The sequence below is a fragment of the Diabrotica undecimpunctata genome, unplaced genomic scaffold (assembly GCF_040954645.1).
Source record: "Diabrotica undecimpunctata isolate CICGRU unplaced genomic scaffold, icDiaUnde3 ctg00000592.1, whole genome shotgun sequence".
In the NCBI taxonomy this organism is placed as follows: domain Eukaryota; kingdom Metazoa; phylum Arthropoda; class Insecta; order Coleoptera; family Chrysomelidae; genus Diabrotica; species Diabrotica undecimpunctata.
Genome location: NW_027311898.1, coordinates 217,991 through 233,137, shown reverse-complemented (window position 1 = coordinate 233,137; position 15,147 = coordinate 217,991). Strand labels below are relative to the sequence as shown.

General features: G+C 32.0%; 1 protein-coding gene across 1 annotated transcript; it reads left to right on the top strand.

Moving 5' to 3' along the window:
• Window positions 1-318: 318 nt before the first annotated feature.
• LOC140431178 (uncharacterized) lies at window positions 319-11,689 on the top strand. The gene is made up of 7 exons (XM_072519092.1): window positions 319-676; window positions 3,160-4,821; window positions 6,238-6,481; window positions 6,830-7,364; window positions 10,409-10,717; window positions 11,414-11,533; window positions 11,588-11,689. The coding sequence occupies exons 1-7, from the start codon at window positions 319-321 to the stop codon at window positions 11,687-11,689; spliced, it is 3,330 nt and encodes a 1,109-aa protein (XP_072375193.1).
• The last annotated feature ends 3,458 nt before the right edge of the window (window positions 11,690-15,147 follow it).

Below are 15,147 nucleotides of genomic sequence, written 5' to 3'. Positions count from 1 at the left end.
AAAGATATCAAATACCAAGCAGCCATACCGGCGTTCCAAGAATTTAATCGAAACAACATACTGCACTACATATTATACGACTTTCATGAGTTTTATGATGGCTTGATCGGGGTTAATGACCTATTATCCATGAAGTTTAACATTGATTTTAATAATAAATGTCTCGTTAGCAGAGACACAATAATCCCTATTAAATTTAGAAAACCATCAGACATAAAGTTTGAAATATCTGTTGGCCCTTATGAGAAGATTAGAAAAAGAGTCCCTGTGACCGTACCGAACGGTGAAATATTAATTGATAAGATAATTTTAGGTGATATGTATGTACCAGAAATGCTAACTGTAGCAAATGATGGTTTAGCTTTAGTAGAATTTGTCAATGAAACTAATAAAAATTTATCTATAACTTTATTAAAACCCATAAACGCTTATCCATACGATTCTAACGTTTATCAATGTTATAAATTTGAATTTTCTAATAGACAAAATAATTATAAAATAGATAAAATGCAAATCCAAAATCTTATTAGAACGGATCATATGAACACGGAAGAAAAATCCGAAATTATTAAATTATGTTCGCAATATAAAGATATATTTTTGAAACCCGGTGACTCACTTACATTTACGTCAAAAGTAAAACATGTTATTAAAACAACCGACGAGGAACCTGTACATTAGGGTGTCCCGAAAAATCGGTTTTTGTTTTTGTTTAATACAAGATCTCTTAAAATTGGAGTAATGCCTCGTAAATTATCACAATAATTTAAAAAAAATTATAACAATATATCTTTAGGGTTCTACCGAACTTTAAAGTTTTGAAAAATTGTCATTTTTATGGTAATATTTCACTATACTTAATTTCGCATCCTGAACTAAATATAAAACATTATTTAAGGCAAGATCTCTTAAAATTTATGTAATTACCAATAGATTATCACAGTATTTTTAAAAATAAAATAAAAATATATCTTAAGGGTTCTACCGATCTTTAAACTTTGGAAAAATTGTCATTTTTGTGATAATATTTTTTCGGCTCCTGAACTAAAATAAATTGAGATTGTACTGTACGATTGTATAATATTGCGTCTTATTATACGTTCCGTTAAAGTTTAGAGAATTCTGTGAACTTTGGTTACATCAAAAGAATCAATGAGGGCAACAAAAAAGTTGTGTGCTACTCAAACGACCGATTCTATATCAGCAAATTGTGATGTAGAAGAAGAAACAGTGCCTGACTCTTTCTCAACAAAGACACCGTCGACTTCCACGTTTAATAGAAATACGTTGCGGTTGCCAACAGTTGCTACAGTCAGTGATACATACAGTTTATCGATGCGATCTGCTACTGCTGGTGCTTCTGCCGTTTTGGTTGACGTGGGTTTGGTTTCTACCGAAGATCTGACACTGGTTATTGATAAAAACAAAATCCACATAGCTGTATGTTAAGCCAGAAGAGATGCTTCAAAAGATGTTGCAGGTATTGTTGTAATAATAATAATAATTGTAAATATAATATTGTTGTAATAATAATTGTATTGCAGGCATTTACTTTGATGGAAGAAAGGACAAGACCCTGATAAATAAGAAAATGGGGAATCGTTACCATCGCAAAGAGATTTTGGAAGAACACATCTCATTGTTATCAGAACCCGGATCAATTTATTTGGGACATACAATGCTTAGTCCTGGCACTTCAAATCGAATTTTACTTCGATCACAACTTTTTTTGAGGGTCAAAGATTGAATTTAGATGATGTAATTTGCGTTGGATGTGATGGAACTGCAACTAATATTGGCTGGAAGGGTGGTGTGATTCAATATTTAGAGGAGTATTTGGAGAGACCGCTACAATGGTGCGTTTGTTTGCTTCATGCCAATGAGTTACCGTTTCGTCACTTGTTCCTGACCATAGATGGTTCTACTTCGGGTCCTAGATAATACTCCGGACCTATTGGAAAACAGTTAGTTGCTTATGAAAATAAACCCATAGTGACTTTTTGTGCTGTGAATGGTAATTTGCCTGACTTGCCAAAAAATGTGGTCAATCAATTAAGTACAAATCAAAAATATATATATGAAATATGCCAAGCAGTATTAACCGGTTTCTGTACTCCTGAATTGGCAAACCGTTAACTTGGAAAAATGGCGCACTACAGATGGCTTACTACTGCTAATCGTCTACTCAGACTTTATGTAAGTACGCTTAATCCATCAGAAAATTCACAATTGCTTGTAAACTATGTTGTTAAAGTATATGCTCCGATGTGGTTCAGAATTAAGTAAAAAGCGTCTTTTAAGGATGGAGCGAAGCATATTTTTCAACTAATTATGTACTCTCGATTTCTACCCGAAAATCTAAGATCTGTTGTGGATACCATTATCGAAAGAAATGCCTTTTTTGACTGCCCAGAAAACTTACTTGTGAGTATGTTGTTTGATGATAGAGATCACATTAGGGTTATGGAGCTGGCATGGCGAAGAATAAAAAAAAACTAGAGACACTGAAAGTAGCGATAAACGCAGAATATTTAAAACACCAAAAATTAATTTCTCTGCTAAAGATTACAGCGATATTATTATGTGGCATGAATGTCAGGATTGTCAGGCTACAACATCGCCGGTTCTTCGGCATATTTCTACTGAGGACCTTCACATCATGGTAAAAGATAAAAGCTTGTATATTTTTGACTTTCCCTGCCACACACAATCTGTGAAAAGATGTGTTAAACTGATTACAGAGACCTCGCAGAATGTAACTGGTGCTACTTCTAGAGGTAGCTTTATCAGAATCAGGTTGGAGTCTCGGGAAGAAATGACAAATTTTGGACACAAAAATAAGTTCAAATTTTTAAGTTTTTGTCATAAAATATAGGATCTATTTTGTTTGTTAAGTTGTTTTGAACCTTTCTCATTTTTTTAATAATAAAATAACTTTTAAATTTAATTTTTGTATTATTTGAAATATATGATTTAGGTCTGTACAAACGTAAAATTTACAAAACTTTAAAGTCTAGTAGAGCCCTGAAGGTGACATGCTATCGTATTTATTTTACATTTTTCATAATCTCTGGACAATTACGCAAATTTGGATACCTCTTGCGATACTGTAACTCAAAAAAAAATTTTTTTATGCAAAGACGGGACACCCTACTGTACATGTAAAGTCGTACAGATACCCTTATGTTCACAAGGAAGAAATTAAAAAGCAAATTGACAAAATGTTAGACGACGGAATTATTAGAGCCAGTAATAGTCCCTGGGGCTCCCCACTTTGGATAGTAAAGAAGAAACTCGATTCTTCCAATCAAAAAAAATTTCGCTGTGTTATAGATTATAGGAAACTTAATGATAAAACCATTAGTGATCGATATCCGATACCCAATATTACCGAAATATTGGACAAATTAGGACGAGCACAATATTTCACTACTCCTGACTTAGCTAGCGGTTTTCATCAAATAGAGATGAGCCCCTGCTCCATAGAAAAAACAGCATTTAGTGTTAATAATGGACACTACGAATTTTTAAGAATGCCTTTTGGCTTAAAAAACGCACCATCCACCTTCCAAAGGGTAATGGATGAAATATTAAAGGATTTACAAAACAAAATCTGTATGGTATATATGGACGATATAATTATTTTTAGCACAAGCCTCCAAGAGCACATTCAAAACTTAAAATTAGTGTTTGCAAAATTAAAAGATGCACAATTAAAAATACAAATTGATAAATGCGAATTCCTTAGAAAGGAAGTTGAATTTTTAGGGCATATAGTGACCCCAGACGGAGTTAAGCCCAATCCAAAAAAGATTAGAGCGATTAAAAATTTTCCTACCCCTCGTACGCAGAAAGAAATAAAGTCATTCTTAGGTTTGTTAGGATACTATAGAAAATTCATTAAAAACTTTGCAGCTATAACTAAACCTATGACCATGTGTTTAAAAAAGGATCAGAAAGTTATCCACAACAAAGAATTCTTAGACTGTTTTAATATTTGTAAAAATCTTTTGACTTCAGAACCTATTTTAGCTTATCCCGACTTTAACAAAAAATTTCAATTAATAACTGATGCTTCTAATTATGCAGTTGGCAGCGTTCTCATGCAAGATAACCATCCTATATGTTACGCCTCACGTACGTTAAATTCAGCCGAAATTAATTATTCAACCATAGAGAAAGAGTTACTAGCGATTGTATACGGTTGCAAATATTTTCGACCCTACCTCTTCGGTCGCAGATTCCAAATTTTAACTGATCATAAACCCCTTCAGTGGTTATTTTCACTTAAAGAGCCAAACTCTCGCTTAGTACGGTGGAGACTTAAGCTCGAAGAATTTGATTATGATATCCAATATTTAAAAGGGAAAAATAATAAAGTAGCCGACGCGCTTTCTAGAATTAAAATAGATTCCGATTTAAATGCTCTCGAAACGGAATCGATGGACGTTAATTTAGGTGACATAAATGAAATAATAGATAATGAACTACGCAACTTTGACGACTTACCGCAACTTTCAGAAGGAGACCTTGACTCCTTACTAAATGATGGATCAACTAGTAAAATAAATATTATTTCGGACATACAAGTTCGACCCCCTCTCGAAAATCCCGAAAGAGATGACTCAGACTTAGAAACCTGTCATACCTCTTTAGAAAATCCCATTCTAGGTATACCCATAACCGAAAAAGCCCTAAATACTTATAAAAATCAAATTATATTAACAGGTGGAGAAATAACTAAAATAAAATGCAAAAATGAAAAAATATTTGATAATAATAGATTTTATGTTACTTTACCCCAAAGAAATATTGAAGAAAGTATTTTTAAATTTGTAAAAGAATATATAGATCCCAAAAAGATTTATGCGTTGTACTTTAAAGAAAATATTTTACCAGAAACATTTGTAGTAATAGTTCAGAATTATTTTAAAAATTCCGCTTTTAAATTTGTACATTCCACAAAATTTTTAACTGACATAATAGATACTCAGGAACAGAAAGAAAAATTAGAGTATTATCACGTAAAAATGTCCCTAGGATCACGTTACTATTGGCCAAAAATGGCAGAAGATATCGAACGATTTATAAATAATTGTGAAACTTGTCTTAAAAACAAATACGATAGAAATCCTCCAATTATAAAATTTAGTCTAACTCCCACTGCATCAAAACCCTTTGAACATATTCATGTAGATGTCTTTAAAATTTCTAACCAATCATATTTAACGATTATAGATTCATTTTCGAGATATGCCCAAGCATATCCTTTACCTAGTGTCAATGGCACCTCCGTAGTGGAAAATTTACTTCTCTTCGTAAGCCACCACGGTTTACCTTATAAAATTACTGCCGACTGTGGAACAGAATTCAAAAATAATGACCTTAAAGATTTTTGTAAACTTCACCATATAGAACTACATTTCACAACTTCTAAAAATAGTAATTCCAACTCCCCCGTAGAAAGGTTTCATTCTACACTAATAGAATGCTTTCGCTGTCTTAGAGAAGAAAATAAAGAATTAACCCCTAACCAATTAATAAAACATGCTATTCTAAGCTATAATAATTCAATTCATTCCATCACTAAGTTTACCCCATTTGAAATAATAAAAGGACACATTAATAGTCCAGATCCTTTCGACTTGGACGATAACCTTATTTTATCATACTATGTACAAAACCATAAAAAAGCAAGTAAACAGTTATACGAAATAATAAAAAGTAGAAACGAAGAAACAAAAGAAAAAATAATTAATAAATTAAATGAAAATCGAAATGACCCTCCAGATTTCTCTAACCAGGACGTTGCATACGTCAAAACAAAATTGCGCGATAAGAAGGCACCAAAATTTAAAAAGACTGAAGTAGTCCAAGATTCAGGTCTTATCTTACAAACTAATAAAGGAAATTAAATATAATCAGAAAACCCAGAGTAAAACAAAAAATATCTTTTCAGGAAAATGAAAATCCGGACAACGTGTTTGCTCCTGATATTCTTGGCACTTCAACGGAGATGTGAAGGAGAAGATGTAAAAATTACTCCTATAACGAATCCTTTGTTACCTATACTATTAGGACCCTGTAAAATTATTTACACTAAGCATACCTTTATACACTATCTAGATTTAAGAGAAGTAACTAAACAGATAACTAGTTTAACTAACCATTTTTATAGCCTTAAGAATACTCTAATAGTAAGTAATGCTTCTAACCCTATATCTTTTCATAACTTAGCTGAACAAATGACAAAAAGAACCGAATTCTTAATAAAAATTCTCGAAAGAAAATTTGAAAATTTACATCCACATATTCGCTCTAAAAGAGGTTTAATAGATGGAATAGGCAAAATTAATAAATGGGCTTTTGGAACTTTAGATGCTGACGATGGAGAACGATACGATAAAGCAATTAATATTTTACAATTAAATCAGAAAAATGTAATTCATGAACTTAACCTTCAGTCAACTTTGTACAAAAAGCTTGTTAATCATTATAATCAATCTTTATCAACCTTGTGGCAAAATCAACAAAAATTACAAGACAATATAGAAAAATTTAAATATTCATTAGAAACCAAAATAATCACTTTGGATAATTACATAACTTATCAAAGTATTCTTTACCAGATTAATCTTGATTGCCAAAATTTAATAACGTTTATTGACAATATTGAAAATTCGATCGTTTTCTCTAAATTAAATACTCTTCATAATTCAATATTATCTACCCAAGAAATCTCAGAAATGATGTCATATTTATCACATATATACAAAGAAGAACAAATCGCAAAATTTAACAATGTGCTAATATACTATCTGTTTCTCAGTATCCAAGTAACCTTTTACGAATCCAAGCTTATATTCGCTATCCATGTTCCTATATTCAAATCAGAAAATTACGATTTTTTCCATGTTTACCCCGTAATACAAAATCATCAAACATATATTCCTTTATATCCCTACTTGGCAAAAGGAGAAAAATCACTATCGATAAAAGAAGAATGTCCCATCCTCGAAACCAGATACTACTGCCAACAGGACTACACCCAAATAGATACCTGCACCTATAAATTAATTGATGGACGTAACCCAGAGAAATGCTACGCCACTGAAGTAAATCTACAAGAACCCATTATCGAGCACGTCATGGAGAACCAGATCTTAATAATCCCATCCAGTACTGTCAAATTAATCACAAAATGTGAGTCCAATTCGTTTTTGGAAATAAAAGAACCTTCGTTAATAGAAATCCCGCCAAAATGTGAAATAGAAGTTGGAACCTTAAAATTTTCAAACAATCCACGAATTCAATCTGGAAAAATCATAATATTACCAAAACTAGAAAATTTCTCGACTGAAAAGGTAAATTATCAAATAACCAATTTGACCAAAATCGATATGGAAGGACTATACGAAATTAACAGAATTACCAGAAATCTTTCACCAGTAGAAGAAATTGGCTTTCCAACTACACCCATTATCAGCACCGGTTCAGTCATCTTATCTATATTAATACTAATCGTTATAATTTACATCATCACCAGATACCGGAAGTAATGCAAAAATAAGGGGGTTCCTGACGAAATTCCATTGGAAGAAAGATGTCCCCAAAATTTGGAATCCAAAAATACCTCCGTTATTTTTTCCTCTTAAGGACGGAGGAGTTACATGGTACGAAAGTCCGGACCTGGCAGAATCGCAACCAACACCTGCGGCTTACTCTGCAGTTTCCCCAGAAGTTGTCGTATTGTTTCTTTGTTATTTGCATTGTAAAAATTATTATTATTCTTGGTCTTGTTCAGTTTAGATGCATTAAAATTGTAGCTTAGAAATAAAAATATTTTTTAAAAACAAATTTCATTTTTTGAAATTTAAATTTTTAGTAATGTATTTCTTAAATCCACACAATCATTGAAAAATGATTCATGTTGTTTAAAATATCTTTCTGTTAACGACACTGTCATCGACAAAGTAGATCAAATTCAAACGTCATCATATTTCTCTTCTGTTTATCTTTAAAAATTAATTGATGGTCGTGGGTTGTATTTTTGTGTTTTAATAATTTAACAAAATACATAATCAGCAAAAATCTTATTTAAAACATGCGAACGGTTTTGCAATCACAATCAATACAGTGTTAATGCTTGTTTAGCATTGGCTGTTAAATAATTTGTGTTCGATTGTTTCATCTGTTGTACAACCCTCGTCTTTTTTAGGGTGTAGTAGTTGTATATAAGTACCTATTTTTTTTTTATAGTAGTATAGTAAAGCGGTAGTTAAAGTAAAATGAGTAGTTTGGAAGAAAATAAAATACAGTCGAAACGTAGAGTGTTATCTCCAGAAGAACGGCGTTTAGTTCTAAAAGTCGAAAGTTATTTCAATTTGGAAAAAAATAATATGGGTCCATTGACATCTGTTATGGCAGTTCAGAAACGCACATGCGATGCTTGCGGTATCTCAGAGAGGACATTCCGAAGAATTAATAACATGAGTGAGGATGAAATAAATAAAGTAAGCAAGAGAAATCGCCAACATCCAAACCAGTCAATTAAACTTGCAATTAAAAATATTATATATAATATGTATAAAGCCAAAGAACATGTAACAGTTAATGCTGAGTTGCAAAAAATAAAAGACAAGGAACTGTGTGATATTAGTTTAATAAGTTTGTGGAGAGTGTTGAAACATTTAGGTTTTCGATATAAAAAGACAAATAATAGACAAGTATTGTGTGATCTCTCTAATGTTGTTTCAAAACGGTGGCATTTTTTAAGAAAATTCATGAACAATAAAATGTCTGATAGTCCGAGGCAAGTTGTATTTTTAGACGAAACTTGGATTTTCGCTAAAGGAAATATGTCAAAATCATCTTGGCAAGATGGCACCGCGAAATGTTATTCTTCTAGTCGTTCCGGTAATGGTAAACGCTACATTATACTTCATGCTGGAAATGATGAGGGTTTTATTCCTGACGCTAGTTTAATTTTTTCGTCCACAAAGAATACAGGTGATTACCATGGAAATATGGATGCAAATATTTTTGAAGAAAATTTGTTAAAAAAATTGGAGCGACCATCGATAATAGTGTTAGATAATGCATCCTACCAATCAAGAGTAGAAGAGAGATTTCCTTCAAGCAGGTGGACAAAAGAAGAAATAAAGTTGTGGTTGACAGAAAAGAAAATTTGTCACAGTGACATATTTTTAAAAGTCGATTTACTTCAAAGGTGTGGAGAGCACAAAATTCAAAAAAAAATTGTTACTGACCAAATGGCTCTTAAATATGGACATGAGGTTCTTCGACTTCCGCCCTACCATTGCCACTATAATGCAACTGAGTTAGTTTGGGGCATAGCCAAAAATTTTTATGATAAACATGCATCCAAAACAAAAGATGACGCTAGCGTTCTTGGTTTATGGAAAGAATCGGTAGAACAAATAAAGGCAGAACAATGGCAAAATTGTATTAGACATACGGAAGACATAATCGTTCAGTCTTTTCAAACCGAACGAGTTATAGATGAGGTCCGGCCTCTAATTATTCGGATAGACAATTCAGATCGTGACGACTCTGCTAGTGAAATATCAGACAGTGAATAGGACAAATCGTTTGCTAAAAAGAAGAAACAAAAAAGTGTTTAGGAAATTCAATTCGGACTTTGTGGCGTGTTTGAGTTAAACGATAAAGTACCTTCGGTCTAATTACAGGACTTCATACTCTCAATAGCTTTGGTATTAATTACTGGACTACACATGTTTAAACCTTTTGTTTTGCTGAAAACTCGGAAGTGATTTAGTGTCAATTTGTTCCAAGGTTATATTTAATACAGTGTCTGCAGAAAGTAAAGTCTTGGATGTATTTTATTCAAATTTGGACATACCAGCAACTAGGCAAGTATTTTCCAACTTAACTGCATGCAAAAACATTAGTATAGTTTTCACTCTACGCAAAATAGAGACTTATAGAGACCTTGATGAACATTTGATGTCGACAAATAATTTCAATTATTCGAAATATTCCGTCCCACTTCTTTTCACCGCCCTGTATATACATATTGTGTATATAATATTACAATATTATACATATTGTAAAATACAATATTATTACTGAACATAAAATACAGGAAATTAAATATTTTTACTTTTCAAGCGATCGGAATTAAATATTAACGTCCCACTGATCATATCTTAATTACATATCGGCCTTCATAGGGTAAAAGAAGTTTAGCAGCAAAATGTACCGTTTATATAAAGCATATTGCAGTAATAACAATATAAGTACCGTAGCTTCTTATGCTATATATAGAGAGGTGTTTAATAATGAATTTAATTTGGGATTTTTTATTCCCAAGAAGGACCAGTGAGATTTTTGCAACAAATTTTCTAATTCTTCTTAATCAGAAAAGGAAAAACTTCGTTCTGCAATGGAAGCTCATCTCAAAAACAAGAACTTATCTAGGGCAAATAAAGAATTTGACAAAGAGAGAGCTAAAACTGATAATTCGTTGTGCATGGCTATATACGACTTACAAAAAACTTTATCTCCTAAAGCTGAAGTATATCTCCTTTACTATAGACGTAAGCTCGCATGCAATACTCTGACTGTGTACGATGCTGCTAACAAACAGGGATACCGCTACATGTGGCCAGAATCGCTAGCATGTAGGGGTGCTTGTGAAATCGGTAGCTGCATATTAAGTTTCATTGAGGAAATGGTACGAAATGGAATTAAGGAATTTAGTTTCTATAGTGACAACTGCCCGGGGCAAAACCGCAATCGATTTATATATTGTTTATATATCGCTGCTTTAAAAATAAACCGAAATAACTAAAAAAATGGGGATGTGGACATTTAATCATAAAACGAATTAAATGAACGAAACGCGTAGGTACAGTTCAACGCGCTCTTAAATCGGAGCCGTAGGAGCGAGATAGAAGACCGTCAATCTTTTTTTTACTAACGCGTCGCTTTGTTCGAAAATCACTAGATGCGATGAATCAGTATTACGCTGACGGTGTTAAAAGATAGACTGTGGTTTCGCGGTATTCTCGTGGACGATTCCGTAATAGTTCTTTTTATGATTTAAAGGTAAGAACATGATTATTATTTATTTTTTATAATAAACCGTAGTTTTGGACCTTAACACTCTTTGTTTTTCAAAACTTGCACTCATTAATCAAACAAATTTAGACTTAATTCGTTTTACGATTAAAACGTGAAAAGATGTCAACCATTAATTAGGTTATTGCATTTTATTTAAAAAAAAGAGAATTTATTTTGTATCATTAGCGCTTACTTTAGTATATTTTTAAACAAAATGAAATAAAATTATACGAATTTAAGTTAATGCACTTTCTTTTTAATTTAATGGGAATGATAAATAGCATTATTCGATTTGTTTCTATTTTAGATGAAACAGGCGTGGAGAAGCCGTAAAATTTTGGGATTACTTCAACCTTCAGAGGTTTTTGAAAGGCAAAAGAACTTTGATTCGATGGTTGAAGAACCTATGTACATTAGTGGAAATCAAGTAAGTAGAAAAAAGTAAAAAAAAAGATTGATTTTACATTACACCAAAAACCAGTTAATTACAGCATGGACTTCCGTGGAAATTGAAGCGTCGGTAAATGAAACCTTACTTGACAGTCAAATAGAAGTACAATCTCGTACCCGAACACGACAGTGATGGTTTTTCGTATGAAGACGAGATAGAGAATGCCAGAACAGTTGAAGAAATTAGAGTAACACCGAGACGGACTTCTTCTTCATCCTCCTTTTATTCGAGCTCTTTTAGTTCTTCTTCATCTTCTTCCTCGTCTTCAAATTTAGATAGCTCCACGTCAAAAGAAAACTCTAACGAGCAGACTAGAGAGAGAAGCAAGTCACAGGGCTATTTGGCTTCAACTATTGTGCAAACAGCTGCTGAATTTGATGTAGATGTCATCACACAAGTGATTACAGATCCCATGTACGTACTTACTATGTCATATTCTAGAATAATTTACTGTATAATTTTCTACTTCACTAAAACTAAATTCATTCAATAATTAAATCATATTTCATTAACTAATTGTGTAGAAGTTAAAAAGATTTGTTATAACTTATTAATTTATAAATTTAATAAAAAATGCTTCTCTTTCACTGCCACTGTATCACGAAATTCTTGTAAAAGATCTTGTGCGACGAATTCTTCCATAACCATTTCTCCTGTGTACACTGATGAGAGTGACTTTGACGATGACGAAGGTGACCCTACTTTTAATGTTGAGGACAAATTTGGCAAGTCCTCTCGGGGAAAAATGTGCTAATACGATCGCGCTCGGATTCTTCTAGCTCTGATAATGGCATTGCAACACAACTTAAAAGAGGTCGTAAGAGGGTAAAACATCCTTCTGCAAAATAGAGTTAAAAAGTTGCGCAATGAAGGAAGAAATTATGTGTCCATGTCCAAAACTCGCACAAAGAAGCCTGCCCGTTGTCTGAAGACTCCTTGTGTACTGACAAGTGTAAATTAAAATGCATAAATAAAATAGATACTCAAGGTAGATACGAATTATTCGATAAATTCTGGAAGTTAGGTGATTTAAATAAGCAAAGAATCTACATAAACAATTGCGTGGTTGACATAGAATCAAAATATAAGTACACAAGAACGTCATCTTCTATTCGAATAATTGTTGTGGACAAAACAAAACTAAGTTTGTCTCAACCTTATATATAGCCGTGTCTAATTTAAATATTAAGAGTATAACGCACAAATTTTTGATCAAGGGTCACACCCAAAATGAGGCAGATAGTCTGCATAGTCTAATAGAGAAAGAGGTCAAGAAAAATTTGAAATCTGGCACATAAAATTTTAAAATATAAAAAATTTGAAATCTGGCATATAAACTACACGCCGGATCAGTATATTGCCTTAATCAAAAAAGCAAAAAAGACACGACCAGCAATAGCCGTTCACGAGCTGTCTTTCGATTTTTTCGTAAATTTGAAAGAATTACAAGAGGGGTGGGGTTATAATTTCAGTACCAACACTAATAGGCAAAACGTTAACTGGAATGATATTAAACAACTAAAGGTGTCTAAAGACGACCCATTTACGTTTAAATATAAAACGTCAAGGAAGTAACCGTGCGAAATAAAAAAAAAAAAGAAAAATAACACTTCAGTAAAATTCTGCTCAAAAAAGCTTATACTTCAAAGCAAGAATTAAACGCCAATAAAAAGAAAGATCTGAAGGAATTAGTTACTAAAGGATTAATCCCGTGATACTACGCTAATTTTTATAATTCAATATAGGAAAAATATAAATTACCTGTTAATTTACTATTGTATTCCTATGTACGTGATCTCATTATTATTACGGCATACTTAAGAGTACTGCTATTAATAAGAGAGCTATTGTATTTAATATTAAGTAAAGTTCCTTTTTATTATTTTTTGTTAATTTTCTTAAAAACTTGATTTTTATTAAAATACTATTTCCTGAAACCATATACATTCAATAATATTCCTCTAAATATAGGTGAGGTAAAACATGCAAAACTTTAAACGCGATTTCCCAAAAAATGTGATTTTAGAGTTATTTCGGTTTATTTTTAAAGAAGCGATATGTATTGTGCCGCCAATTATGACGTTAAAATTAGTCACAGCTTTCTAGAAAAGGGACATACCACAGCCACCTTTACTTCCAAGCCATGAAGTAGAAATTTGGCAACAAGGCGTGGTAGTCCGACCGTCGTTTGTTGTGTTCATGAGATGGCGTGAAATTTGTTGAATTTAGTGTTTTATTATCTTTATTTGAATGTTTTATTTGTAAATTGTGTTTAAATCAATTAGAAAATATTAACATAAGTGAAATTTCATTAAGTTTAGAACTTTTAGAAGATTCTTAACGACAATTTAAAAGGCAAGTATTAATATAACCTACAAAACAAACTGAAAACAATAATAATACTTTTGCTTCTTGTTACAAAATAAACTGAAAACAATAATAATACTTTTGTTTTTTGTTACAGATGCCCCGGCATTGTTGTGTACCTGGTTGTAAAACCAATTATGCCAGTACTTTAAAAACGAAACAGGCAGAAAGTACGTTTTCGTTTCCAAAAGATCCCCAAAGAAGGTATACTTGGTTACGCTCTATTCATAGAGAAGGCTATACAATTACCAAATCTTCCTTAGTATGTGCCAAACATTTTCATGAAGATGATATTCAGCGGACTGAACAATGTGAAGATAAAGATGGAAAAGTATGCATTGAAAAGTTACGATTTCCCAAATTAAAAGACAATGCAGTTCCTAATATATTTCCTGAACTACCATCATATCTAACTGTTCGTCGTACTAAGGCAAGAAGGAATCCTGAAGACAGAAGAAACTTTTTGCATAAGAAGAGGGAACAAGAGATAACAGAATTCTTAGACAATGATTTAATAGATTCATTTGAATCATTTTTAAGAGACTTGGACAATAATATCCCATTGAAAAACTGGACGAGTAAAATTACAAGTGACTGTATATTTCTATGTATTAAACATTAATCAGTTAGGACATGAGTTTGATAATATTAGTGTAATAAGTAGTGTAATAGTTAGCAGTAATTTTAGTGTAATCGTCAATGTAGGTAAGAATAGATTAAGTAGTAATGATTTGAAATGGATTTTACAAGATAGTAAATTAACAAGATGGTCACAATTAGAGAACTTACTTTCTCGATATAGTTCTGCTTTTGAGATAAGCGATAACAAATTTGAGTATTACATTCAAAAATCTTCTGAGAATATTCAAGGGGCTATAGACAGTTGTGATGAATACAAAAAACAAATGGATGCTTTAAAATTAATTTTTGATCAATTAAAAAATATGTCACAACATAGAAAACAGTACAGCATTGAATCTATGTTATTTGCACTGGATATTTATAACAAATCACCTACAGCATATGATTAGAGTCTTAGATGTCTTAGAGAATATTTATTTCTTCCATCTAAACGACATTTACAGCAAATTTCAACAAATATGTTCATTTCTCCTGACAATGATACAAGTAACAATCATTATTTAAAACATATATCTTCAACTCTCTCAATGAGGGAGAAGATAGTTGCACTTTTTGTTGATGAAATATATTTAAAACAAAAT